Genomic DNA, 26,212 nt, shown 5'->3' on the forward strand with positions numbered 1-26,212 from the left:
TGATCTCTATATGGTGATGTCTGTCCAGCATACTCGTTGATGTCGGGTCGATCTCACCCCGCCTGACCCCCACGCCGCATCATACGTTGATCCACGCACCTCACCAAGCCACCTGCTGATGAGACCACCCGACACCACGTCGAGACCACACCTCACCTGCTGTCTGGCGAGCCTGTTCGCAACCTTCCTTCCAGCAATCCAGTATCGCAACCCTCCTCAAGCAGTGACTTCAAGACGGACGGCGGCAGCACTCTTGCAGGGCTGGCATTGCGAAGACAAGAAAGCGGTCAAGCCGCGCCAGAAGAGTGAGACGGCAAGGAATACAGACACTGTGTCGCTGCTCTTCTGAGGGTTGTCGCCTGCTATGCATCAACCGAATCGAACACAATCCGGCGATCTGAACAGCCTCCCGGGTCCTACGCGAAACATGGCCTCGTCAGTTCCGACTGACCAGCGCATACGGTCCGAAGGTCAGTCCTCCGCCCATCGATGGCCGGGTTGAGATCCTCCCTTGCTGCACACAACTCTACCGCCTTAGTGTACATGTACATGTTACACCTTGAGCAATGTGGAGGTATCCAGATATACATGAGCTGGCCGCTGACTACTACGCCATAGACTCTTGGGTCGAGATCTCTTCCCAGCCATCGTCCTCATCCCTCTCTTCCATCGGCGAAGAAGTCATTACAGCAGGTCTAAGAGTACAGAACGATCCAAGAACTCGTCGAAGACGGACATTCCGGCAGAACGCTCCAACCAGGTTGGGGATATCTCGCGAACCCTCAAGTGGAGGAGGGGCCAGCAGTCAGGAAGAGTATGAGGAGAGCGAGAGCGAGTCGGACAAGATCATGACGTCTTCAAACGAAGGGCCGATCATTCCAAGCAGCGTCTCCAGCAGACCAAGCCTAGGCCTGAACTCGGAATCCTCTGACGATGACGAGAACCGAACAGCGATCAATCAGCCGATACGCAACGAAGAATGCTTCACACCACAACCTAACGCCTTCACGCATCCGCCTAGTGGACAGTCACGCACTTCGAGCCAGCAAGTGTCTGGGTCCTATTTTCCATCGCAGCGGCGAGAATCCCGATCGTTCCAGCGACCGTCGTTGGCGCCGAATACAGAGACTCGACGCTCGAGTCACCTGCCGCAAAACATACTATTTCCTGCTCACGATGCATCAGCTCATGACGAGGCTCTCCGGACTAGCCTCTCAACGCTCCTTTCTTGTGCTGCCGCTGCTCGCAATCTAGGCAAACCGGACAATAAGCGAAACACTACTGCGGCTACACAACAACAGCCGCGCAGCAACCGCATCGATCCAATGTCTTTCCGCCTAGTACCCGAATCTGCACTCCAAGCCCGCTCGCCACCACAGCTCCAGGAACCCACCTTCCACCCCACATTTCGGCGTCACTCAACATCGACGTCTACCTCAACCGATCAGCACAAAGACACCAAGCGGAAAGCAGCCAGCGGCCGGAGTTCCAGTCGTGAGCGGCGCGCCTTGAAGAAGGCACGACGCACATCTCCCAGCGAGGACCTGCATGTCTCCCCCACGCTGCTAACGTGGGTTGTTTCGGCAGGTGTTGTGGTGTTCTTGAGTGCCTTGAGTTTCAGTGCTGGGTACAGCATTGGCAAAGAGGCGGGGAGGCTTGAAGCTGGCTCGTTTGCTGCAGACGAGCAGATTAGGTCGTGTGCGAGGGAGGCAGGGCGGTCAAGTTTGGGATTGAAGAGGAGTTTGGCGCGAACTGCTGTGCAAGCTTGATGCGCCGCTTACTTGGACGTGAGCTCGGTGGAAGGCATTTGATATTTACGAACGAACGAATTGATGGACGTTGATGTTTAGCGATGAAGATACCATGGAGATGAACGTTGGCGCACTTGGCATATGGCGTGCTAATTGACACGAAATGTTGGTGCCTAGCAGCTGTTTATGGTGTATCTTGATGGAGGCATCGCTCGTGGTATTCTGGGGCCATTGGAGTGGGAAGGCGTCTGAGCCAGGACTTTGTTGATACATTTGGAGTCGTCCATGTCAATTCAATCAAATTTCTCAAAACCGCAGCTGAGTCGTCCTGTTCGAAGTGTAGTCCAGCGTTCCTCGAGCAGCATCAATCTTGATACTGCTCCCGCACAGACCGCCAAAGGCCTGCGGCCCTACATCAACTACAGCCCAGCCGTCCGCCGATCAATCCTGAGAACGAGGGCTCGATAGCGAGCATCGGCAAGTATAGCTTGTCGCCGAAATAGACGGTCTGCTGCTTTTCGAGATCGACCTACGGGATGTTGGTGCATTCGGCGTCGCCGCTGTAGCATTCTTGGAACACCCAGTCACGATGCTTGAGGTGATGTCGACGTGAGTGTTCGTTGAGGATCCCTGTAGCCCTTAAGCCCTATCCGTTGGTCGATGGTTGATCGATGGGGTAGGGACACATCAATTCTCCGTCCATTGATTTCTCAAAAACGATGTAGATGAATGGCTGTGTTGAAGAGGTGCCAAGTTCAAGGTCCAGTATGCAATGTGTGAACTACATGCTGAGGTGCTCTATCCGCTTCGATATCGATCGGATACTCCTCGTCTCTACGTCTCCCATCGTTGCAGTGATCCAGAAGTGACAAGGATGTGCTTCCGACGAGGTACGCGAGGGAACAAGGCCCAAAGACGATCTGCAATCAGGCGGTGCAGTCGGTCGCCGTCTTTGCAGTGTAGGAGGCTCAACGCCGATACTTGCCTTGACTTGGGAGATGTAGGCGAACGCAGCGCTCCTAGCGTTGAGCTACTTGCTCCTTCGACATATCTTGGGGCCGAAGCGACCGCCTTGTTGGACCAGACTTCACTCAATGACCCTGGACCCATCTACGGAAGAGCAATCGACTACTTCAGATATCTCGCTGGACAGCTTCCAAAAGCGTCTGCCTAAATGCTTCTGCTCGAGTAACTCGTCGGTCTGATTCCGTGTCCACCGCCTTAGATCCTCTTTACCTATCCTGGAGCCTTCCTCGTGGCGTAGGGCAGAGCTTGAAATGACCAAGCGTGCACTAACCTACGCACGCAATGGCACTACCGCCGTCAGTGACCGCCAGACGGCGGATCGCAGACGCTGCACTCCGACGCCAGCTAGGCTCCGGCATAGTGGCCTCTGCTCGGTGTCCACGACCCTTGGATTTCACCTTATTCAGCTCCTTAGTCTGAGCCATTGGGCCAGGTCATTGTCCTGTGATCGTCGAGCGAATGAGCAGACAGTATGCCATGCTTGAGTTGTTGCGGCTCTAATTTAGACGATGGTGAACACCGACACAGCGATGCTGCGTCCAGAGAGTCAGCGTAGGAGATTGATCGGCGTGTACTGTATTAGCACAGTAGGATGTCTAAGTCGCGGCATAGATGAGATGTTGGCCCCGTTGACAGTATGCCAGTACCAAAAGTGAGATAGAATATGGACGTCTGCTCCAAAGCATATAGAAGACAACGGAACGACCTACCAAGAGCCCAAGACACATTGCCTTCGTCTCGAATACCCAGCCTTTCCTTCAACCGCCTGCAACCATACGCAAAGCCACCAGAGTCGACCACGCTTGCTGGAGATCCGACTTTTGAACGACGATCAGTCTTTTCACCAGAGTTCTTTGGCGTTGAGCTCGCTCACCTACGGATATCGCCTTCGAGAGGCAGACCATGTCGTTCCAATTCGTCAACGTAACACCAGGTCAAACCGAACATGACGACGAGACGCGCCGAAAGATCCGGAGCCAGGCCATGCGCGACTTCAGAAGACGACAGCGTTTCGAAGAATCGACGCCCGAAAGCACAGAAGGCTCACCTTCAGAGGCTTCGAGTCCTCCGCAATCGTCTGCAGGCGGGTCCAGACAAGAGTCCAGGAAACGCAAAGGCAGCACTCAATCTCTCCCAACGGACCTGGAGGTACATCGACGAACCAGTAGTAGCTTGTCCCGAGACGAGTTGCCGACGATTCATGATGAAGAGGGCGTCAAGCAGAGGCGTCCCAGTCCAAAAACTTCGATTAGCGATGAGCAGGCGAAGCTGAGTCGTAATATCAGACAACGGGCCAGTACCAGAGCACAGCCGGGAGTCTTTGGCACGTTTACGGTCAACTTACCTCGACGCCAGAGGCCACGTCGACCGACCTTCGACGATATCAACCCACTCGATACTCCTGGTCAACTGGAGCATCTGCTGAGCATATGTCAGCGGTACAACCATTGGCTTGGTGCGCAATGGCCTTCACAGCCTGAGCTTGACCTGCCCGGCGATCCGTCAAACGATACCACGTCGCAGATGCTGTTGTTTGCTCTATGTCTGAAGTCGATCGGATACCTGGACGCTCTGGAGCCTGGTCAAACCCGGGCGGATACCGACCTCCTCAAGACCAAAGTTCTCGCGCTCATCAACAGACGGCTGAAGAGCCCCACCGAGGCACTCGAAGATAGGACGATCGGAGCGCTGGCTTGCCTGACCAGCTATGAAATCTCTCGTGGCTCGAGGGAGGCTACCATGCACCTTCACGGTCTCTGCCAGATCATCAGGCTCCGGGGAGGAACAGTCAGAATCGGAGACAACGGCGGTTTGGCCATGTTTCTCCAGATGTAAGTCATCATACTTGCAGATGTCCTTCAACGCACTAACATCGACCAGGCTTGATCTCGTCCATGCGGTTTTTTTCAGTGAAGCGCCTCTGTACACGGCCGGGGACACCTCGCAGCCCAGCTCACTGCAAGACACGCCGCAGCTACAGCCGGATCAAGACATGCTGGATGAGATCAGTGATTTGATCATGAGCATACCTGAGAGAGTCGGCCCGGACGATCCACCGGAAGATTTGGCATTGCAGCCTTCCATCACGCCGTCTACTTTGGAGATGGAGGTCCAAGGCTGGTATCAGTTCTTGAAGCAGCCAGAGCCCACAGTGGCTGTAAAGTACGACGGCGCCCTTGCATATGCCTGCAAGTTGGCGGCTGGATTGCATCTTGCGGCTTACAGTCCTCTTGCCGCAAACTCTGCGAGGCTGCAGTTGCAGGCTGTGGAGTTGTTCAGCGTAATGTCCAGACTGCCGGACGATGCTTGGGAAGCTTGTCATACGCTGCACCTGCGAATGTGAGTATTTGCTCCAGGAGTACATCAAAGAGGTACTAATAAACCATAGTCTCCTCACAGCCTTCGCCACTGCTCCCTCTTCGGCCTCGAAATCCTGGTACGTTGCACACTTGACGCGCTGCTTGTACCAAACGGAGCAGCACAACTGGAGTCTTGTCAAAGACTTGATGCTCCGCTTCATCGCCATGCAGTCCATGGCGAGACAGCCGCGACGCCAGAGCGTAAGGGCGCTCGCGAACGATGTCGAAGTGGTGGTCGACCCGGCCGAAGCAGACGAAATGGATCTCAGCGTTCAGTCGGCAGCGATAGATCCATCGTTGGGGAGCATGAGGAGCGGTCTAGACCCGCGCCGGTAGATGGAGGAGGTCGTCGGGTAAGCTGCATGTGTGGCGTTAATGATGGAGTGCTTGGGGATTCAGTTGCTTGGTGTGCATAGCGAAAGCGTTTAACCCTGCTGCATTGGCGGCGTTGGATAGCATTGGCATTGCTCTATACATCTTTAGCCTTCCATCTGTTGCTTTTACGAAGCGTTCCTGGATATGGGATGGTGTCTTGATAGGCCTTGAGGGAAGTGTACAAGTTACATTGTATATCTCGCCAGATGTCCCAGTCGGCCCGGCTGCCGGCGAGCCGGCTTCGAGCCACGTAATACATTAGAGTGTGCATGGTGTGTTGATGTCCTTGTTAGTGTGGCTCAGCAGACGCAGCAATACGTACAAGTCGTGGAGGCGCAAGACCATATTAACCTACAAAATTGTCCTCCACACCAACTTTCTTGAGAGCAACACCATCAATCAGCAGCTGACTGTCCATCAAACACATTGTTGGTGCACGTGGCAGTTGGAATCGGCGGCAACCCTCCCTGCAAAGCAAAGCTTCATCTCTCGCTTGCCTCCTTGGCCTCCACCGTCCCCGACCTGCTGACAACACCTCTCGACCTTACTATCGACACCTTGCGACGGTCGGTCGACTCGCCAGGTGACAGCGCCTCTTGACACATTTTCACCGCATCGTTCCTGTGACATCTGTTGTTACCAGCTGCGCGGCATCAACAACAACCTTCCCCGACCTGCCACGCCGCTGACGCCGGCGATAAAGCAACCAAGACATCTCCCCACCTCGAAAGCGGGAGCCTATCCACCACCGCAATGTCGGCACAAGGCTATTACGGCCAGCAACAGCCTGGCTACGGCTACCCGAACCAGCCGCAGCAGGCATAGTATGTCGTATCGCGCGAGAAAGGCATTGCGAAGAGTCACTGACCAGCGCATACAGCTACGGCCCTCCGCAGGGCAATTATCCCCCTCCGCAAGGCAACTATGGACCCCCGCCGCAACAGTACCAGCAAGGGCCGCCTCCGATGCAGTATCAGCAAGGGTGAGTGACAACCATATACACTTCAACGGAACACATGCAACTGACAGTCAATGCTTGACAGACCACCCCCACGCCAAAGCGGTGGAGGAGGCGGCGGCGGGTGCTTCAAGGCCTGTCTTGCGACATTGTGCTGTTGTTTCGTGTGCGAGGAGGGATGTGAATGTTGTGCAGAGTGTTGTGAATGTTGCGCGGACTGCTAATAAGTGCGATATACCATACGATGAGTGAAGTGGGAGAAGAGTGGGTGAAGTGAAGAAAGAGTGGGACATTGTGAATAACGAGAGATACCATGGGCAACAAGGATTGTGGATGAGCTTGTGGGGAGGCAGCGGAGGCACACAAGAGGCTCTCGGTCAAATCCGGGTCCATATCCGATTTTCTCGGAGGCAGGAGGTACCTGCTACGAAATGAGCTTGGTGGTTGCAAAGTGCTTTCTTTGGTATTGTCCATATGTTGGTCATGATGAGCTCTCAATTGCTACCTACCGCATTCCTGCATTCCTTATCGCACATCGTCCCGTTGCTCCAAAGCCGTCCGGCTGGGGTCGCATCGCGTGGTTAGTGCAGGCCGCAAAATACAGTTGCACGTCCTCTTTTGACCCCAGCAGAGACCGTTTCTTTGCGTATCGCAACAAATCGTCCAGGACACCGGTCCTGGGTTGCTTTCTGGTCAGGATTCGCCCAGCGCTTGTGCCTAGTACGGACGTAGAGGGCCAGATAGTCTCAATGCAGCGAGACACTATGGGATCGTCGTTCGTCGCCCGCATATTCGCAAGTGTTCCGCCTGTTCATGGCCGCACCAGATACCCACCCAGTGCCCTATCAAACTTCTCGACCCGTATCGGCATCTCCATTGAATAGAAGGGATTCTTCATTACAAAGTCTCCGTACAGCTCATAGCACCTCCTCACCACAACATCTGTATTCGGCTGCTCCGGACTCGTGACCAGCAAGAACTTCACGCCTGTGGGTGCTTGAAAGCATGTAAGCCTAAAATGGCTGCTCTCCAGACTCTCAATTCCGGTCGTAGGAGGTCTGCGATTGCCTGGTAGCTGCTCGGCTGGCGGCGCAGGGTTGATGGATCGACTGATGGCGTGGATGCCGTGGAAAGTACCGGCGAGGATGAGATACTCGTTGCTGTCGAGCTTCTGCAGGCCTGGGGAGAAAGTACGATTGTAAATTAATCCGCCGGACTTCGAAATTATCATCAAATTGAATACGACCCTAAGGAATGTCAGCAAGTATCCTTGTGAGTCTGTTGGATGTTGGTTGTGCCCACATGTTCGAGATTTGGCCGCTCAAACGTCTCGATGAAGTGAAAGCGGTCCACTAGTAGGTCAGAGTAGCCGTGAAAGGGACGCTCTCGCAGACAACGGCCGCCTGCTGACCAGAGTAATGTGGCCTGTTTCACCGCAACCGTCGTAGAGAAGAGTGGATGGCTGCTATTCTTGAACGTGGAGAGAGCGTGGAAGCGCGTGAAGTGAAGATGATCAGGGTCCACGCTAAGATAACTTTAGATCCGACCCCACCTTTCCCAATGGCTTGAGCTTTCGGTGCCTGGCTGGAGCAACTTCCAACCTCCAGCCTTCTTTCACGAAAACACAAACAACCCTCACCACACCATGCTATGACCTCTCCCACGCCCTCTCTCACTGCTCCCTCCACCACTACACAGCATGGCGAACAGGCAGAACACATCGTCACCCAACACATCAGGAGCAACAGCGCGCATCGCCAGGGAGATAGCTCAGGTACAGAAGGGCAGTGACCTTTCGCTCGCTGTCGCATGCCAGGACAGTGATGTCCGTCACGTACGGGCTTGCATCATCGGACCTCCAGAGACACCCTACGAGTTCGGCTTCTTCGAATTCAACCTCCAGTTTGGCAAGGACTATCCCATCAAAAGTCCCGCGGTGACCTGCATCACCACCAACTCTGGGAGATGTCGCTTCAACCCCAACATCTACAACTGCGGCAAGGTGTGTCTAAGCATCCTGGGCACATGGCGAGGCGAGCCGGGTGAGGAGTGGAGCAGTGCACAGGGCTTGGAGAGCATTCTGCTGAGCATCCAGAGTTTGATGAGTGCGCATCCCTACGAGAACGAGCCCGGTCATGAAGAGTCAAAGAAAGAGGAACCGGAGCCACAGGCGTACATTGCGAAGATCCGCCATGAGACATTGCGTATCACGGTCATTCAGCGCATGGAGGCTCTGCTGTGTATCGATGAGAACAAGATCCCTGCGGTCTACAGCCGAATCCGCAGCAAGGCTCAAACGCCGGCTGGAAAGATGACATTTGCAGAGGCGGTTGACGATGGCTCCGAAACTCCAAACACCGACACGTCCGTTCGTGAGTACGATGCAGAAGCCACATTCGCCGCGCTCGACTCCGGCAGGTGGGAACCCTTCACGGACATGATCAAACGCCGCTTTCTATGGTACTACGATAGCTACCTCAAGGCCACCAACGCGGCAAAGAGCGAGCAAGCTGATGGCAAGGCCTTCACGCGCATGCCGTTCGAATACCCGCCCAACAGCATTGAAGGCTCCTTTGACTACGCCGGGCTCGAACGCCGCCTCAAGCGCATCCACGACCACCTCGAAATGGAACGTATCTGCTGGGAGTCGCAAGGCGCGGTACAGGTCGACCAGGGGACTCAGCTCGCCACGCAGCTCGCGTTCCAATTCAAACAGTTTGAGCATAAGTGGAACCACACCTCCTACCCCGGCTCACGGATGGAGATCAGCCTTCCAAATTCCAAGAACCCGTTCGTCTGGCGCCTCACCATCTTCGGCAACTCATCGACCAACCTAGAAGGAGGCATCTTCAACGTGACCCTCTCTATCCCGCCCGACTTCCCAAACTCCCAACCTCGCGTCAAGTTCGAGACACCCATTTTCCATCACCGTGTCAGCAGCACCGGCTACCTCTGCTACTTCCCAGCGAAGCCGGACGAGATTGCATCTCATCTCGAGGCCATCGTGAAGACTGTTGAAGACCAGAACCCGACCTTCGACCCTCGCGCGAGCGTCAACCCTGGTGCCTTTGCGCTGTACTGGGGTGGCGAGGACAAGCGCAAGTTCTACAACCGGAAGCAGAGGCGGAGTGCACAGGACAGCACTGAATTTTGATGGCTGTTATTTGATTGCGCCTTCCTTCACCTTCCGGCAGCTGCTGTCTTTTGTGGGGTTTGCAAGGGAAAAGAGCGTTCACTCTGCGATCACGAAAAGGAAGGCGCATAGGGCAGGGCATGATACCCTCGATTCAAGCATGATTTAGCGAAGGCGCTCGGGCGTTGCATTTAGATAGGGCAGCGACAGACATTGTCCAATGCAGAGTTGATCAAAAGTGCACAATATGTCCCATTTTCAGTACTACCAATACAGCGCGGCCGTTACTCGTAATGCGTGAATTCTTTCAAGCTCCTCGATTACTTGAACGTCAATACAACCCCACACTCTCCACAACACTATCCCACACCTCACTCATCCTCTTCGCAACCCCTCCCTTCTTGCCTCCCTTCCTGCCCCCCTTCCTGCCGACCTTCCTACCTCCCTTCTTACTCCACTTCTTCTTCGACCTCACCGGCCTCTCATCCCTCGCATCCTCAAAAGCCGCCGCGGTCATCCTATCAAACCCCACCAACCCCTGCCCCTCATCCGCCTGCACGCCGTTGTTCGCCAACAACACCCCATCCTCCCCCATATACAACGCCGTCATCCGCACCCACTCCTTCATCAACTGCGGATCCGCCGCAAGCGTCTTGTTCGCCATCGCGTACGCCACGATCCCAGTGACGTGCGGTGTCGCCATCGACGTGCCGGAGAGCGTGTTGATCATGTTCGGGCCGCCGATCCAGGAGCTGATGATGCTGACGCCGGGGGCGTAGAGGTCGACGCACTGTCCGTAGTTGCTGAAGTCCGCGCGGTGGGTGTCCATGTCTACTGCGCCGACAGTGATGGCAGGGCCGTTCAAGCCGCCGTTGGAGGCGGGCGAGGCATCGCAGGCGTCGTCGCCTTCGTTGCCGGCTGCGACGACCGTGTGCACGCCCGCGGCGATGGCGGCTTGGATGGCGGAGTTCATGGCGCCGACTTCGCCTGTGGAAGCGAGGGACATGGACATGACGGAGCCGAGGAAGGGTTGGCCGGAGGATTTGCGCTGGTCGTGGTATTTGATCACTTGGTCGATGCCGGCGACGACGTCTGATGACCAGCCTCCACCGTCGCTGTCGAGGGCTTTGATGCCGAAGATGTTAGCGTTGGAGGCGACGCCGAGGATGGAACCGCCTGCTGTGCCCGCCACATGTGTGCCGTGGCCGTCGTTGTCGGTCATGTCGCCATCGAAGGTCCAGAGCATTTTCGCTCTTCCTCCGAAGATGTTGTTGGCGGTGTAGATGCCGGTATCGACAATGTAGATGTCTGCTCCACCGCCGAGCTGCTGGTTCGAGAAGGAGTAGGTGTAGTCAAGTGACTTGTCGTTGCCGCGGACAGTGGATGACGTCGAGATACGCTGTAGGCCCCAGGGTGCGTTGGGCCGGACGTTCATACCTGCACTGGCGACAGTAGTGGCCGGCTCAACGATGGAGATGTCGGCCATCTTGCCGAGAGAGTCCAAGCAGTGCGACTGCATCGATGCAGCGAAGCCTTGAAACTGGCTGTTGTTGAACACCCGTCGCACATCGGGGTGCTTGTCGTTGAGGGCCAGACGTTCTAGGACATCTTCCACTCGCGGCGGTATCGGGTGGTCCTTGTTGATGAAGACAATATGTTCTGCTCCTCCGGAGGAATGTGCTTTCACCGGTGCCGCATGCACCTGATGCCAGCTCAGGATGCATAGTGAGGTCAGGATTTGTGGTACGTAGTGCATGCTTGCCGTGTCCAACGAACGAATTAATGGTGGGTGATAATATTAATGAAAGTAACCTGCGTCCAGCACAGATCTGTAACGAGTGTCGTTTGTTTTAAGAGAAATCGACCGAACGAGTGAGTCGAGAAGGCACGAGAAGAGAAAGTGGTGCAGCGGTGAATAGAAGAAACGCGAAACAATAGCGACATTGGGAGACTTATTGTATAGAGGTCGGGCTCGCCAAACCCCGTATGGGGCTCACGCGGTGTTGAGGGCTCGCTTGGGCGGTTCTCACGCATGGCGACTGGGCGTCTCCTCATCGAAACACGTTGCCGCACGGGGCATGTAAGAGGTGTAGTGTGCGGGCTTGGACCTGAGTCCGACGCCGTTCCAGCTCGGGAGTCAAGACACGTGCGGATACATCGACGCCAGAGTAAGTCCCAGTCTCACTATAGAGCATGAGGTAGGACGTCTGTGGTTGCTGTATCGAAGGATGAACAAAGCACGAGTAGTGGTGGAGAGGATGAAGTGAAGTCTGGGGTCGGCGCGAAGGTCAACTCGAAACTCTAGCGGCCGCCCAATGGGGAAGCGTCTGACTGCGGGACAAGCGACATCTGAAACAAGAACGCCTTGTGCGATCTGGATCTCTCGGACCACTCTGGACGAGGCGTGGCGGAAAGCCGGCTGAACACGAGGGAGAAGCACGAGCAGAGATCGAGGTTCGCGTGCGGCTGGAAGGGAGAAGTGAGACGAGCACGTGCAAAAGGCGGCCGGCCCAAAGGAGAAGCTGCTGCAAAGCCGACGGCAACAAGTGAGAAGCTCTCCATTTACCCTTTGCCGACCCACTGCAATGGGCCTGTGTTGTGTTTGCTGCGGTCACTCTGGCCCGTAAGAGGGATTTGCTCGGTCAGCTAAGTGCAACCTCTTTCCTTCCGCTGTGTTCCTCATTCTTGAACGTGTGGGCTCGACGGCGGGTGCAGTGAATTGAACAGTTGCATGTGAAAAGCCAAGCTCAACTTCCTACCAGGAAATCAACACCTGCAACCGAGCATAGAACTTGGACATACCACTACGAGTAAAGAACACATTCGATACATTCTTCTCTGCAACACAAAAGCCATGCATCTACCACCACCACCCAACTCTCGAGATCTGCTCCCGCCGCTGCTCGCCTGCCTGCCAACAGCCTTCGTCTCGCCTCGACCACCGCCTGCCCTCCTACCACTACTTTCACCACTCTTAAGACAGAGGGTCAACTTCTTGGCTGGCAACGCTCCGAGAAGCGATGGCTGGCTGCCTTTACTCTCCTGGGACGCTGAGCGAGCGGAGAAGCTACCGCCGGTGATTGAACGAATGCAACTCGAGCCACATCCTGTTTCTGGCGAGGTTGAGCTCGACGACACGAGGCCCGCAAAGTACAGGAGGTTGGATGAGGAGACGCTACAGTCCAGGATAGAGGTGGAGCAGTTTGAACTCCTGCCCATCTTCGTATGGTGCGAGACAGACGAGCATGGAGGTACGGGAGCAGGCTGGAAGCTGTCAGAGCTGCAGAGCCTGGAAGACTTGGACGATGACACTGAGTGGTTCGACACCATACTCGAAGCCACGGACGCTGCAAGCGCGAGAGCTGCGCCACAAGTACGCCAGGATAGCGGACAGAACCAGCAAGAGCCCAGCCAGCCCAAAGACGCAGAAGAAGACGACGACTACTGGGCCTCCTATGACCGCACACCAAGCCGGACGCCCGCTCCACAGCAGGCAGCAGCCCCAGCAGCCCCTCCAACCGCACAAGCAGCAGCAGGACGGCAGCGCACACAATCCGAGCTCGACTACTACGCCCGCTATGGCGCCGAAGTGCAACCCGCCATGGACGCCTACGACCCCGATGAAGAACACCCGGAGCTCGGCGAGAGCTCACTCAACGGCAGCGCCCTCCCACATTCCCAATCCCAACAAACAGACGGTCGCACCTCCCGACCAAACGGCACAAGCCTCTTCCCCGCCTCTTCACCACCCGAACAACGCGTCTCAGCCCCTGAACCCATCTCGCCCATCTCCTCCAGCACCAGTAGCATAGAACGCCTGGAGACCAAAGCAGCGGAGATGAGCGAACTCTCCTCTCAACGCGGTAGCGTGAGCAGAGGATCCGATCGCGCACAGATGGCCGTGAAGCAACACATCAGTACAGATATCAAAAGTCTTTTCCGGTTGGCGAAAAGTTCTGGCATGGAGCGCAAGGAGTTTGAGCGGATTGTCAAGACCGAGCTCGACTGCTTGAGCATGATGGAGCAGGATGAGTGATGCCTTTGAGTGTTGATACCATGCTAAATAGTTGCTATGCTACAAGACCCTTGTGTGGTCGTCAAGCGAGGGACAGTGAAAGCGGCCCACCTCACACCTAGCAGTCTTCTCCGAGATCCAGACGTCCCTGAAACGGCCACATCACTATCATCGGCAAGCTGTCCTGGTCCGCGAGAAGATCCATTTCACACAGCTCAGTCTCACCTAGTTGGCCCCTTTTACTGTCGGCGGCTTGGTCGTTAACGGCGGAGCCAGAAGGATCCTGTGCCAAAGTCCCACTGTATGCATATCCTCGAAGACAGTGGTGCAACCAACGCCGTGAAAATCTCATATCTGACATCCTGGCCCAGTGGTGCCACGTCCCCTTATCTTCTTGCAAACTCGGGTTGTTTTAGAGGCTAGCTTGAGTAATCAACCCTTACGGGAGCCACAGGTTCCTGCGGCAGCTTCCACACGTCTGGCAAACAAGCCATTAACTCGACGGATTTGGTGTTGAAGGATAAGCCGTTGTATAACCCTGGGACCTCGCTGATCAAATTCGAGGGATCGATCTTGCTCAAGACGATGTTGTCAGAGTGCATCAAGGAGCGTTGAGTGTTCTCCTGCCACTGCTTGTGTGCCGCGAGAGCTTTGACGCCACCGAGCGCTCGAGCACGTTCTGTTAGAGCCTTTGCGTAGTGCGCATTGCTGCTTTCCTTCGCCTCTGCCATGAGGGCTGCATCCGGTACGGTATCCGGCAGAAGCTCATCGAAGACGTTCTGGTAGTCACCGACGATGCATGCGCGGACAGCCTGTGGTAGCATCTGTGGCCGCACTTTCGCCAAGTGTCGGTATGTGGATGCTTTGGCAATTGTGGGATATCAGATCAGGTATGGATTGTCGCTCTTGTCGTCGCCGGTGGTTGCGCGAGATAGCACGTTATTCATGATGAAGCGTGCGTTGATAGCCGCTCTGATGACGCAGATGCCCTTGGTCTCCATCGACTGTTTTGACCACCAGATGGCGAACATTGTGTTGTGATAGATGCCTATTACACAACAGTTCAGTTCGTAAGGTAGCATCTTGGGCCGCCGCAAGCGCTCGTATCGGTCGATGTCACCGTAGTAGGCAGAAATGGGGATGAGCACGTCTTCGTCGATGGTTGGCAGGTCCAGTGGGAGGCGCTGGTACAGCAGAGGACTCCCGACTCCATCGATTGGGTGAAGGGGTGTCGCTTCCACGGCGTTGCGATCCACGCTCATGTCTTCGGTGATGTCGATGGATCTTTGTTCAAATCCTGGGTCGTCCCACAGACCAAAAGTCTCTTCACCATAGTCATCGAACTCCGGAGTGGTAGCGTATCCAACAGACTGTTTACTATCGAGCATCCAGCACACAGCTGGTTCCTGCGGACAAATTCAACGGGTGTAGTCGTTCATCACCTCGTACCCCACTGGAGCCGCCATGATCTGATCGTAAATGGCCGTACTGCCGCACTCCCTAGCCTCTTCTGCTATGTGGGTCTCTGGAAGTACGTCGAGCTCCTGGTATAACTTGTCGTAGCCAGCCACGGCGCAAGCACGGGCAACTTGGTACTTCATCTGAGGGTATCGTTGCGCCAGTTCTCGGTAGGTGTTCTCCTCCGCAGTCTCCGGGCCAGATGCAGTATGCGAAGTCATCGTCTGTGCTCATGTCCGGGATGCCGTTGCTCATGATGCTCCGCGCGTTTAGAGCAAGCGTAAATTCCGGAAGTTATCCCCTCAGCTCCTCAGCAAAGCCGATATGATAGCGAATGCCGCGAATAGTGCACAGGCGGTGAAGCTCCAGTCCCAGTGCATCAGGGACTTTTCTGCCATCGATGGCTGCCAGGCAGTCCGCAAGGGATCAATTGCTTCAGATTAAGTCGTGCTGCCATGTTCATAGAGTGGGTGTCTGCCATGTTGTCGCGCGTTGAGAAGTCTTGAAGTAGTGGTCGTCTCTTTCGCCGCCCTTCGCTGTGGGTTAACAAACGAGGCCTACCAGGCACTGCCAGGTCAGATCCAGCCGTGTAATGGATCTTCTCATAGACGGGAAACGCGCACCGCGAGAGTGTTGTGGCCTTTTCGATTGGGTCGGCTCTGAGAGAAAGCTGCCAGATATGTCCGCTGGGCTGCTTTCACTGTGCCTCGCTTGGCCAGGTCTTCGGGAGTCTGACTGCTGGATGTGTTTTCTGTAAAGAAAGGAACTTCTCACCTCAAAGCATGTCGCGAAGCGTTGACAGGTGAGATGAGTGATTAGCCAGACAGATCAGTCTTGCAACTCTGATGCGATCCACTGCGATGGTAAGGATTTTGAGGCCATCTGTTCACGGTCCTTACGTGTGGCCCGCGCCAGCAGCTCATGACTTCACGTACACCTTCTGGTGCGTCCAAGCCCAGAGTGATACATACAACGACCAGACTGCGTCTTGGCGATATGGAAGAGAGCAAACACAACAGCCGGAATACGGAAGTGAGGTCTCGGTCCTAATAGTCCCTAGAGCGTTGGTGAGAAGCGGCTCGAGCTACCACCGCCAAGCGCTCGTGTTCTTCCTCATTCAGCCTAAACGAAAGTGGTAGGCCCGTACATAAACCTCCCGCAATGGCACTTGACAGCTTTAGCGAAGTAAAACCAAGCCAATATGTCCGATCCAGCACCGCTCGTCACAAACATTTTCACTGCCGACCCAAGTGCTCACGTGTTTAATGGCAAGATCTACGTCTATCCATCACATGACAGAGAGAACGAGATCGAAGATAACGATGAAGGTGATCAATATGACATGGTCGACTACCACGTACTGTCCATGGACTCCGTTGGTGGCAAGACGACAGACCATGGCGTTGCCCTGAAGGCTGATGACATCCCATGGGTATCGAAGCAAGTCTGGGCTCCTGATTGTGCCGAGAAGAATGGCAAGTTCTACTTCTACTTCCCGGCAAGAGATAAGGAGGGTATCTTCAGGATTGGTGTGGCCGAATCAGATAAGCCTGAGGGACCCTTCAAGCCGGATCCGGACTATATCCCAGGCAGCTATAGTATCGACCCAGCATGTTTTGTCGACGAAGATGGACAGGCTTATTTGTATTTTGGTGGTGAGTACGTCGATCCAGATACAGTGGCCCAGTGTTAACATACCTGCGTTCAGGCATCTGGGGAGGCCAGCTGCAATGCTGGACCACCGGCGAGTTCAAGCGGGAAGACTACGACAACAGGGAAGCGTCTGGGGACCAGCCTGCCATCTTCCCCCGTGTTGCGAAGATGACCGAAGATATGCACACGTTCGACGGTGGTGTCCAGGAGGTCGTCATCAACGACACTGACGGCAAGCCCATCCACGCCAGCAACCACGACCGCCGGTTCTTCGAGGCCGCCTGGGTGCACAAGTACAACGGGAAGTACTACTTCTCGTACTCAACCGGAGACACGCACTTCCTGGCTCATGCGATTGGCGACTCTCCGTTGGGCCCGTTCACATACGCTGGGAAGATCCTCGATCCGGTCCAGGGGTGGACGACCCACCATTCGATTGTGGAATTCAAGGGCAAATGGTGAGTTTGGCCTCAGAACTACTACTGGCGCTTGACTGACTGTTCCAGGTACCTGTTTTATCACGACACCAGTCTTTCCGACAAGAACCACCTCAGATGCGTAAAGGTGCGAGAGTTGGTGTACGATGATGAGGGGAAGCTCAAGTTGGCGCAGCCGCAGAAGTAGGACATAGCCAGTAGGTACCTCCATTGTATAGTCGCAACCTCTTGAAAAGACCAGTGCCGGTCGATGATATCCTCCTCATGCTCCTACCTTTTCTTGTTTTTGTTTTTTGCCTTTCACGTTGCCTGTGCGGAGTCCAGGAAGACTGATGTCCACCAGCAAGAATCTTAGGGGTCGATGAAGTGACGTCGCCAGCACACCCCGTCCACCCCCCGCGCAATGTCGGCAAGCCCTTGTCAAAGGTATATGTATTATTCCAAAAGTCCCGTAAGTATCTTTAGTAGCCCTTACCGGCGAACGAGTGTTCACACTGCACAAATTTGCTCAATGGATTCAGACCCATTTAAAACCCCCCACCCCCTAATTCGCCTGCACCATGACCAGTTCCTTAAATGCCTCCAGTTCCTCACCCTCTTGGGTCGATCCTGCGCTAGGAATGAATAGAAGCAAATCTGTACGCCTGGTTTCTTCTCTCCTCTGACGATGGGGGTTTTTCTTTTGTTTCTCACTCGTCGAGGTCCGTAGTTCGATTCCCGAGAACTTTTTGCTGCACTCACTTCATTCCCGGCAGGTGGCAGAACGACTCATTGTACGTCGCAAGTGTACAAAGGATCAACAGAACAACGGAACAAGAGTACTGAGTGGAGTCTTGAATTAATTCAGAGGCGTTTCTGAGGTATCACATCGTTGGTGGCTCAAGTAATTGACAGGACGTACTCGAGGAGAAGCTGGATTAAGTACTCACGTCGCTGTCGAAGCCGCCTCGAGAACGAGATTTCCAAACAGTCCTGCTTCGGACATGTCTTCGACGACAGGCTGCTCGTCACACTTCTCCATTACCAACGCCCCAGCAGAGTCAGTGATCAATCGCTACCATGCCCAACTGCATCGCGACTTGGCGGAGAAGGGCGCCGCTGTTGTTCAACCAAAGGCGAGGAGTTCAATTGACTCCACCCTCACAGGCTCATCTCCTCAAGCGATTATGGTTGCATTTTTCTGCGGTGGACGAACCACGTCGGCCATTCCAAAAGCAAGGCGATTGCTCGGCGAAGCGAACGCCCCTCCCTTTCTTTCCTCCTCAACAACACCATAAGCAATCTTCCGACTTCCGACAGCCTCCACGACCCCATCTGCACCCGCCGTTGAATGGACATCTGCAGCCAACGGGCTTCGGAACGCCAGAGCAAGTTCGAGCGGCGAGAGGTCGGGATGCTTCGGGAAGAGCCAGAAGCCTCGGAAGAGAGGGAGTAAGGCTAGTATGACAATCAAATCTACCGTTGTTAATTAGCAATGCGAGAGCCATTCATTTAGGTGGCTTGCTCACCAAGGACTGCAGCCGCCGCGAACCAGGAGTAGTCCTTGGAGAACACATTAAGTGTTGTCTTCTCTGTCCCGTTGACTCTCTGGTCCGGCGAAACGCCAGGATCCACCTCACCGGGAGAGGCCTTGCCCGCGAGCATCTCACGAGTGTACTCAGCATTCCCACGCACCATCATGTTGTTGAAACTGCTCACGATCTTCGGGAGCGGATCGTCATACCAGGTCTCTCCGTGCCGGTGTTGGTTGTAGAACTGCATGGCGTATGCATTCAGAGTGTCGGGGAAGCCGTTCCACGTCTGGCCTGGCGGAGAGGGTTTGGTGAATACGACTGTGGCGTTGACTTGACTGTATGCAACGTATACCTCGTACAGGGACGTTAGTGTCTGTTGTTGAGCGGTGGGGTTATTGGTATCGTATTGACGGCTGTTGTTCGCGATTGCGTAGACGGGATTCGCGCTGGTGTCCTCAGGCAGGACCATTTCTCCGGACTGGAAGTGGACTTCGTACTCCAGTACGGCAGGTGTGTATTTGCAGTGCCTCCAGGTGAACTCACCACCGTTGTTTCGGGTCATCTGCAGGAAGGCGGCTTCGACCTCCAGGATTTCTGGCATATCATTGACGGCCGTCGTTTGACGGAAGCCGAGTCCAACTTCAAACGCTGACTTAACGGCAACGGTCCCGTTGTCGGCGTTATAGCCCATATAGTCTGACGCACTGCCTACCCAGTGGAAGAAACCCCACGAGGCGTTGGAGCTGTGCCACATGTCTTGAGTGATTGGCCAAGTCTTCTTTGTACAATTCACCTCCGCCTATCCCGGAGCAGTGATCGTGGCACTGCAGGTGGAGTTCTCACCGCAGCCTCGCACTTCCATTGGCAGAGATGCGTTCTGAAGCCAGTCGTTCCATGCTGTCATGGCATGATCGGGGGGACCCATGAGCGTCTCGAGTTGCATTGTACCAGAAAAGTCTCGTGGAAGTTGCGGTAAGAGCTGGAATTGCAGGGTGGCAGGCTTGACTTGAGTTGTCGTGACAATAGTGCTTGCCCGCTGGAGTAGTACGCCATCCTGTGGATCGCATCAAGATTAGAGAAATCCTGGTAACGAGGGTAATGCGCATCGCGAACGTGACGGGCAAGGTGGTACTCACAACGATCGTCAAAGTGGTAAAGATCGAGGCCAGCGAGATCCATGGCGCATCGGGAAACTTCGAGACCGCCGAAATGACGCTTTGACTGGCGAGCCATTGATTTTCCAGGTGCCTCATAGAGGTACCTTCAATCGCGGAATACCACCATGCGACTGGTACGGCCTGTGCCTGTGCAAACCGAGCGGCTGCTGCTGCTCCAGCAGCCGCGATGGCGAGATAATTATGTTGGGTTAGCTTTGTTGATAGTCTAGGACGGATAGCTTCATACACTGTAGGCTGTACCTTCCAGAGCGCTGTGTCGACAGGCTGGCCATCAGATGCCCACAAGACAAGGAATGAAGCCGCCATGCAGGCAACTGTGATGGCAAGGGATGCAATGCCTAGAATAGGACGAATCTGTAGCCAAGACGGCTTCCATTTGCGGCCTTCGCTCGTTGTATGCTGAGAGACGGGAGCATCTTCTCCAGACAGCACAGTTACGCTCGTTGGGAGTATCTTGCCATAGGAGCCGTATGGCTCGTCGCCGTGGCGGTAGCGGTGCATTGGCTTTATAGAGTTTCTCAAGGTAAGTGTGAGCAGACACTGGCAAGCCGCAGACAGTGAGGTGGGCCAACTATGGCAGGGTGAGCAATGTGAAGGATCTTCTCCCAGACAATGACACCTTCGCCGACGCCGACGCAAGTGATATGGCCTTTCCGGGTGTAATTGTGTTTGGGAGAACGCAGCCAGGTATGTCCGGTAGGCCGTTTTCAACGTCTCTTGCTTTGACTGGGTAAAGATGTATGAGAGGCATATCAGCGACTATGTACTTGCGGTATGATAGAAAGATCGGCTCCAAATAGGAGTCAAAGCACCGAAAGCATGGTTCTGGACTCTCGATAGCTAACTGAGGCCTGCACTTCGTTAGGCCCCTAGTGCGACCATCCAATCGATGCAGGTACAGAGCACGGCATGAAATTTGGCAACGCCAGGGCGGGATCTTGTCTTCTTCAAGCATTGTGTCGCCAGTATTTGGATTGGAGGACTGGATAGGCGAGAAGGATCAACCTTGATGAGAAGGTGTCTTGCTGCGCCTGCATGCACCTCAAGGTACTCAACTTCGAGCCCAGTCGAGCTGAGAGTGCTCTCCAACCATAGGGAACCCTGTATGAAGCCAAAATGGCCCAGGGCGCGCAGCCACGCATGTGGAGAGTGCCATTACGGTTCCGTCAATACGGTTCCGTCAAGGATTGTGTATATTACGAGCTGAAAGCAGAGGTTCATGTAGAAGGCATTGGTGGTGCACCGTTGCCCAGACCAGGACCAGCGCTGGAGCTCGTGTCGCGGCCATACATTTTGCTTCAAGCGCTGCTATGAGCGCACCAAAATGCAAATACCAATAGGCTGATCGCGGTGACAAGAGACGAAAAGGGAGAGGGAAGAAGAGCGGGGAGGGGGGAGGGCGAGGGCGAGGGAGTAGTTATGGCACACTGACCGATGCAGTCTCCCGAGCGACATTCACTTTACGCGATGTCGCGTCTAGGAAAGTTTTGTCGACAGCCTCCTACCTCACTTCATCTTCACCACATTGAACCAGTGCTCTGGAAGACCTACTGAGTGGTCTTGCGGGTAATACCACTCGTGGAGCTGTCTAAATTTTTTGATTACTTAGCCTGTTGCGCGGGGCGGCCGGTTTTGAAGCTTTCTTCAGTCTTGGGCGGCCTCCTCTGCCTAATACTGTCCAGCGTTCATAGCGTTTCCGATATCAGTCATAACAACACGAGGCGCCATCGATCGATCCCACCACCGAGTCTCCACCTCCGCAGATTCTCACAGCATAGCACCAGACTCTCGTGGCCTTCAGTCGGCACTCATTGCCGGAGAAGTAGCAACAAAGCAGGCGGGCCTTGAAAGAGCTTGGGTGGCTTGGAATGCGAGCGCGCTGTACGAAGAACTGTTTCGATATAGGATCCGCCCCGGCCTTGTCTGTTGCTGATATTGGCCGGGGCAAGGAGCCTTGAGCGTCAAGGAGGGAGACCAGCGCTGTCTCGCGGGAGACGACCGCTCTGAAGAAAGCTCGATCGAAGACAGCGTCACCACGTGAACGTGACTTTGGCCGAGTCTAAGACTGTTTCGGTACTTTCGGCATTGGTGCAGGCAGCGTTGCCTAGCCACGGTCACCTGCATGCGAGGACCCGAAACCTGACTCTCGCTTCAAGGAAGCCTTGACAATCACACCTTCGGTCGCGAGTGACGCCGCAATGGATCACGACGATGCAACCCAGCTCACGCAAAACACGCAAGGAGCAGTGGACCCCCGACGGATCGGAAGAAACAACTCAGGGCTGAACGAAGCCGACATCTCAGATGTGATATGCATTCTGCATCCATGCTCTCCTGCAGCGTTCAGAATCGTCGCAACGGCATCCGAGCGCACACCGCACAATGTTCTGCAGAACGATGGGCTCGACCACTTCGACGATGGCCTCACCCAAAGCGCCCTGGAAGAACAGGAAACATTCATTCTCGGAGCAGATGCACCGCACCAGGCCATGGACCTTGCCCTCAGATTTTCGGCGCGCACGAAAAGCCTGAAACAAGGCTTCGTGTTCGGGCGTAATGAGAATATGTGTGACATTGTCCTGGCCACGGACACATTCAAGCGCGTTAGCAACGTCCACTTCAGCATTTTCATCAACGATTCTGGAGTGCTGATGTTGCGGGACATGTCTACCAATGGCACAATCGTCGATGAGGTCGTTCTCAAGGGCAAGATCGCGAGGAATCCACAGACGAGGATGCTCAACCCAGGCTCGATCATTCAAATCCTCTCACCCAAGCCTGACGAAATCGTCAAATTCATCGTGCGGATACCATCACGAGAAGGTCACGTTGAGGAGTATGAAGCCAAGTTTCTGGCTTACATGGAGAGGGTGGCAGCCGAAGAGGCAAAGGCCAACAAGCATAATATGCTCACTAGGCGCAACGCTGCGGCTAATCAGATTGTCCAAAATGGCGGCTCCATCAGAGCACCTCTCGTTCACAATCAGTACGGCATGCACTGGAGTGGCGGCAACAAGTACAACGTCGTAGGCCTGATTGGGAAAGGTGCCTTTGCCACGGTGTATCAGCTGGCAACCAAGAGCGAAGGACAACTATTTGCGGCCAAGGAGTTGGAGAAGCGGAAGTTCATGAAGAATGGCGTGCTAGATCGCAAGCTGGACAACGAGATGAAGATCATGAAGTCCGTCAGCCATCCGAACATCGTACAATACGTGGACTACCAGGACCATGCAAACCACATGTACATCATCATGGAGTTCGTTCCTTGCGGAGACCTGCAGCAGTACCTCCACCCTCACGGTCCTCTCCCAGAAGACCTCGCAAAGAGGATGGCGTCTCAGGTCTTTGATGCGCTTGCGTATCTTCATAGGGAGAAGATCACGCACAGAGACATCAAGCCGGACAACATCCTCATCGCAAACCTGGACCCTCAGAACTTCTCGATCAAGTTGTCCGATTTTGGCTTGTCCAAGGTTGTGACGAACAATGAGACGTTTCTCAAGACATTCTGCGGCACGCTGTTGTGGTGTGCTCCAGAAGTATTTCCGCATTACGACGCTCATGTGGCTGGAAAGGGCAACAAGCGCCCACGGCAGACTAAGAATCTGCCTGCGGCGAAGTTCCACAGCTACAGTTCGACGGTGGACATCTGGTCTTTTGGTGGCGTGCTCTGGTACTCGTTGTGCTTCAAGCCGCCGTTTGAGGGTGTGGCTGACGGTAACGGCCGTGGCATGTTCGACAAGATCATGATGACTCCACTTGATGTCACAGACTTGGTCCGACAGGGCGTGTCAGATGCTGCAGTGTCGCTGCTGACGGACATGCTGAACACCGATCCCGCTGCTCGACCATCACCAGCTACTTGTCTGAACCACCGGTGGTTTGGAGGAACGCAATCGGCCGAGAACTTACAGCTAGGAGCCGCTGAGGAGGGTCTGGTTTCGATCGCCGAGGAAGACGAAGGCATTGCAGAAGACGAGTGGGATGTGTCTGGCTTAAGTCTTGACGAACAGGAGAGCAACAATCAGAGCCAAACAAGCGAAGTCAGCATTCACTCCGGCAGCTTAGAATTTCTGGATCCAAGGCAGCCAAAGCGCTTCAAGTCGCACGTGCAAGCGTACCGCGATCCGGAAGACATGGTGGACTCAAGCCGAGAGCTATTCTATCAATCCATACCCATCATCCACCAGCCTGAAGGAGCACAAGCAAACGCCGCGAAGCCACAGCACCAGAAGTTGTTCGGTGAGATCAGCCAGTCTGCATTGGGAAGCTCAGGCGCTCTAGGGCAGAAATTCGCATCACCTCGCTCGACCACAAGTCAAGAGCAGCAAGCCAGCCGCAGCGGAGGTGACCACGACGAGCGAGGAGCGTTTGCCTCACCAAGTTTACTTGGAGCCGAGTCTATGGTGAGGGAGATGAACATGGACTCGCCGCTCTCCGTTGAATCACATGAAGCGGAGCCCGAAGAGCCAGTCACGCCACAAGCTCCCGACAGACCAACTCGAACTTCACGTGGCACACTCAGCAAATCGCAGAGTCAGAAGGACGATGTTACGCCCAAGCAGCCACAGCGCCATTTCGACCGCCAGATCAAGTTGCCAATACCAGCGTCGTCGTACTACATCGCGGAAGATCCTAGCACCCACACTCTCGAATACGCGACCAAGATCAGCGGCCACGACTACATCAAAGACCCAAGCTTCGGAGGCCAGCAGAACGTCTCTCTCCCCGCCACAACCAGCGGCTCAACAACAGAGCACGAGGAAATCACCGACCTCGACCACGTTGCACAACACGCAACCATCGTCAAACAAGCCAGCACCACCCCACCATCCGAGTTCGCCAAACCCCGTCCCCGCCTCGGCAAACTCACCACCACCCCTGACTCCTGCCTCCAACGCACCCTCGTCCTCGACCGCCGGACCTCTAACTGGGGACGCGCGCCCGACAACACTCACGTCTTCGAAGACGCCTTCGACACGCGTATCCCCAAGCGCGCCATCGTGATCTGGTTCCATGCGCCAGGAATCGACAAGATCCCTGACGACGACCAGGGATTGACGAAGATGCCGGGTTTGCACTGCGTGGTGCAGACGGAGAGTAGGACGGGGATTTTGGTTAATGGGGTGAGGTTGATGAAAGGGGAGCCGGGAAGGAGGGCGTATGGGAGGGTGTACACGGGGGATGAGATCACGGTATTTCAGAGGAATGCACAGGGCCAGCCGGGATTGAAGTTTGTGTGTGAGTTCTTTCACGGTGAGGCGCAGAATAAGCGGTCGGAGGGTGGGGGGCCGTTCAAGGTTGAGTTTGAGAAGTCGAGCAGTGCGAAGTCGAGCCAGGAGAATGGGGTGGCTGGGAAGAGCGGTGGTGGTGCTGCTGCTGCTGCTGCTGTGCCGGTGGCGTCTGCGTGAGAATGGGAGGCATGCGATGTTTCTGGGCCAGGCTGTCAGATATGGAAACGTTGGTGGAAGCACGGTCTTCAAAGAGCAAGAATGATTGCATATGCATACGAAGGAGTTGGGCACGAATGTAACTCCGCCATAAACGACCCGAGCAGGGTCCTGTAGAATAGCAACTCAGTATGTAGTGTAGTATCAGTACTCAAGATTTCCTTCGTTACGCCTTGACTTCGAACTGCACGTTGAAGATGAGCCATCAAGTCCTCACAATGTCGTCGTGACATGTCAGATCGTTCAGATAGATGCCACTGGTCGACCATCCGATTCTGCAGCGCTTTTGCGACCGATTCTAAGTCCCGCATAGCCTGTATTGGAAAATTGTACGTATTGCTGTCGGACGACTTGCACTGCCTCCACACTGTGGTATGACCTCGCTTGCAACCGCAACGGGGGCGCAGCCTTGGAAGCCTTGGACTAATAAGTATATCATAAGCATCTGCCGAACCCGGTGTATACCTTTCACTCGCGGACTCTAAACTCATTGACGTCCACAGGAGCTGCCAACTCATTATACGCCCAAAAACACCGCGAACGACGAACAGAAATGTCCGGCTCCTCGTCATGGAACACCTCTGGCTTCGCGTTCGCGCCAAGCACGAACGCGAATGATGTATGAGGCATCAACTGGTCGCAGTACCGAGACACTCGCTGAGTCATGTTTCCTCAGGCGTCCAGCATGCCCAGTGACAAAGCACAAGCCGCGCGCGAACGTGCAGCAGAAATAATTGAAGCATCGAAGAATGGCAAGCAAGGTGAGGCGGATGCGATGCTGGGGAGGCGGGAAGCAAAGGGCAACGTCGGGATTATACCGCTGGACTGGGTCAAGACGAAATTCTCTCGTGGAAAGAAGGAGAAGAAGGCAGACGTGAAAGTAGTGCAGTAGAGGTGATTCATT

At 54.9% G+C, this 26,212-nt stretch overlaps 12 protein-coding genes across 12 annotated transcripts; 7 read left to right on the forward strand and 5 right to left on the reverse strand.

Annotated features, from left to right (window-relative positions):
- Positions 1 to 427: 427 nt before the first annotated feature.
- LTR77_001231 (uncharacterized protein) lies at positions 428 to 1,769 on the forward strand (the record flags this gene model as incomplete). Its single annotated transcript, XM_064798493.1, has 2 exons — positions 428 to 470; positions 619 to 1,769. The coding sequence occupies 2 exons, from the start codon at positions 428 to 430 to the stop codon at positions 1,767 to 1,769; spliced, it is 1,194 nt and encodes a 397-aa protein (XP_064662820.1).
- Positions 1,770 to 3,680: 1,911 nt separating this feature from the next.
- On the forward strand, positions 3,681 to 5,473 carry LTR77_001232 (uncharacterized protein; the record flags this gene model as incomplete). The annotated part of the gene is made up of 3 exons (XM_064798494.1): positions 3,681 to 4,609; positions 4,659 to 5,117; positions 5,167 to 5,473. The coding sequence occupies 3 exons, from the start codon at positions 3,681 to 3,683 to the stop codon at positions 5,471 to 5,473; spliced, it is 1,695 nt and encodes a 564-aa protein (XP_064662821.1).
- Positions 5,474 to 8,169: 2,696 nt separating this feature from the next.
- On the forward strand, positions 8,170 to 9,624 carry LTR77_001233 (uncharacterized protein; the record flags this gene model as incomplete). The annotated part of the gene is made up of 1 exon (XM_064798495.1): positions 8,170 to 9,624. The coding sequence occupies one exon, from the start codon at positions 8,170 to 8,172 to the stop codon at positions 9,622 to 9,624; it is 1,455 nt and encodes a 484-aa protein (XP_064662822.1).
- Positions 9,625 to 9,934: 310 nt separating this feature from the next.
- Positions 9,935 to 11,359, reverse strand: LTR77_001234 (uncharacterized protein; the record flags this gene model as incomplete). Its single annotated transcript, XM_064798496.1, has 1 exon — positions 9,935 to 11,359. The coding sequence occupies one exon, from the start codon at positions 11,357 to 11,359 to the stop codon at positions 9,935 to 9,937; it is 1,425 nt and encodes a 474-aa protein (XP_064662823.1).
- Positions 11,360 to 12,457: 1,098 nt separating this feature from the next.
- Positions 12,458 to 13,639, forward strand: LTR77_001235 (uncharacterized protein; the record flags this gene model as incomplete). Its single annotated transcript, XM_064798497.1, has 1 exon — positions 12,458 to 13,639. One exon carries the CDS (start codon positions 12,458 to 12,460, stop codon positions 13,637 to 13,639), a length of 1,182 nt encoding a protein of 393 aa, XP_064662824.1.
- A 398-nt stretch (positions 13,640 to 14,037) lies between these two features.
- Positions 14,038 to 14,442, reverse strand: LTR77_001236 (uncharacterized protein; the record flags this gene model as incomplete). The annotated part of the gene is made up of 1 exon (XM_064798498.1): positions 14,038 to 14,442. The coding sequence occupies one exon, from the start codon at positions 14,440 to 14,442 to the stop codon at positions 14,038 to 14,040; it is 405 nt and encodes a 134-aa protein (XP_064662825.1).
- A 57-nt stretch (positions 14,443 to 14,499) lies between these two features.
- On the reverse strand, positions 14,500 to 15,297 carry LTR77_001237 (uncharacterized protein; the record flags this gene model as incomplete). The annotated part of the gene is made up of 2 exons (XM_064798499.1): positions 14,500 to 14,995; positions 15,068 to 15,297. 2 exons carry the CDS (start codon positions 15,295 to 15,297, stop codon positions 14,500 to 14,502), a joined length of 726 nt encoding a protein of 241 aa, XP_064662826.1.
- A 980-nt stretch (positions 15,298 to 16,277) lies between these two features.
- On the forward strand, positions 16,278 to 17,353 carry LTR77_001238 (uncharacterized protein; the record flags this gene model as incomplete). The annotated part of the gene is made up of 3 exons (XM_064798500.1): positions 16,278 to 16,731; positions 16,785 to 17,187; positions 17,236 to 17,353. The coding sequence occupies 3 exons, from the start codon at positions 16,278 to 16,280 to the stop codon at positions 17,351 to 17,353; spliced, it is 975 nt and encodes a 324-aa protein (XP_064662827.1).
- Positions 17,354 to 18,322: 969 nt separating this feature from the next.
- Positions 18,323 to 19,434, reverse strand: LTR77_001239 (uncharacterized protein; the record flags this gene model as incomplete). Its single annotated transcript, XM_064798501.1, has 2 exons — positions 18,323 to 18,621; positions 18,675 to 19,434. 2 exons carry the CDS (start codon positions 19,432 to 19,434, stop codon positions 18,323 to 18,325), a joined length of 1,059 nt encoding a protein of 352 aa, XP_064662828.1.
- Positions 19,435 to 19,479: 45 nt separating this feature from the next.
- On the reverse strand, positions 19,480 to 20,359 carry LTR77_001240 (uncharacterized protein; the record flags this gene model as incomplete). Its single annotated transcript, XM_064798502.1, has 2 exons — positions 19,480 to 19,734; positions 19,817 to 20,359. The coding sequence occupies 2 exons, from the start codon at positions 20,357 to 20,359 to the stop codon at positions 19,480 to 19,482; spliced, it is 798 nt and encodes a 265-aa protein (XP_064662829.1).
- Positions 20,360 to 22,056: 1,697 nt separating this feature from the next.
- RAD53 (Protein kinase protein rad53) lies at positions 22,057 to 25,269 on the forward strand (the record flags this gene model as incomplete). The annotated part of the gene is made up of 1 exon (XM_064798503.1): positions 22,057 to 25,269. The coding sequence occupies one exon, from the start codon at positions 22,057 to 22,059 to the stop codon at positions 25,267 to 25,269; it is 3,213 nt and encodes a 1,070-aa protein (XP_064662830.1).
- Positions 25,270 to 25,861: 592 nt separating this feature from the next.
- Positions 25,862 to 26,200, forward strand: LTR77_001242 (uncharacterized protein; the record flags this gene model as incomplete). The annotated part of the gene is made up of 2 exons (XM_064798504.1): positions 25,862 to 25,927; positions 25,985 to 26,200. 2 exons carry the CDS (start codon positions 25,862 to 25,864, stop codon positions 26,198 to 26,200), a joined length of 282 nt encoding a protein of 93 aa, XP_064662831.1.
- Positions 26,201 to 26,212: the final 12 nt, after the last annotated feature.

The sequence above is a fragment of the Saxophila tyrrhenica genome (assembly GCF_035928015.1).
Source record: "Saxophila tyrrhenica strain CCFEE 5935 chromosome Unknown scaffold_2, whole genome shotgun sequence".
NCBI classification, from domain to species: Eukaryota; Fungi; Ascomycota; class Dothideomycetes; order Mycosphaerellales; family Extremaceae; genus Saxophila; species Saxophila tyrrhenica.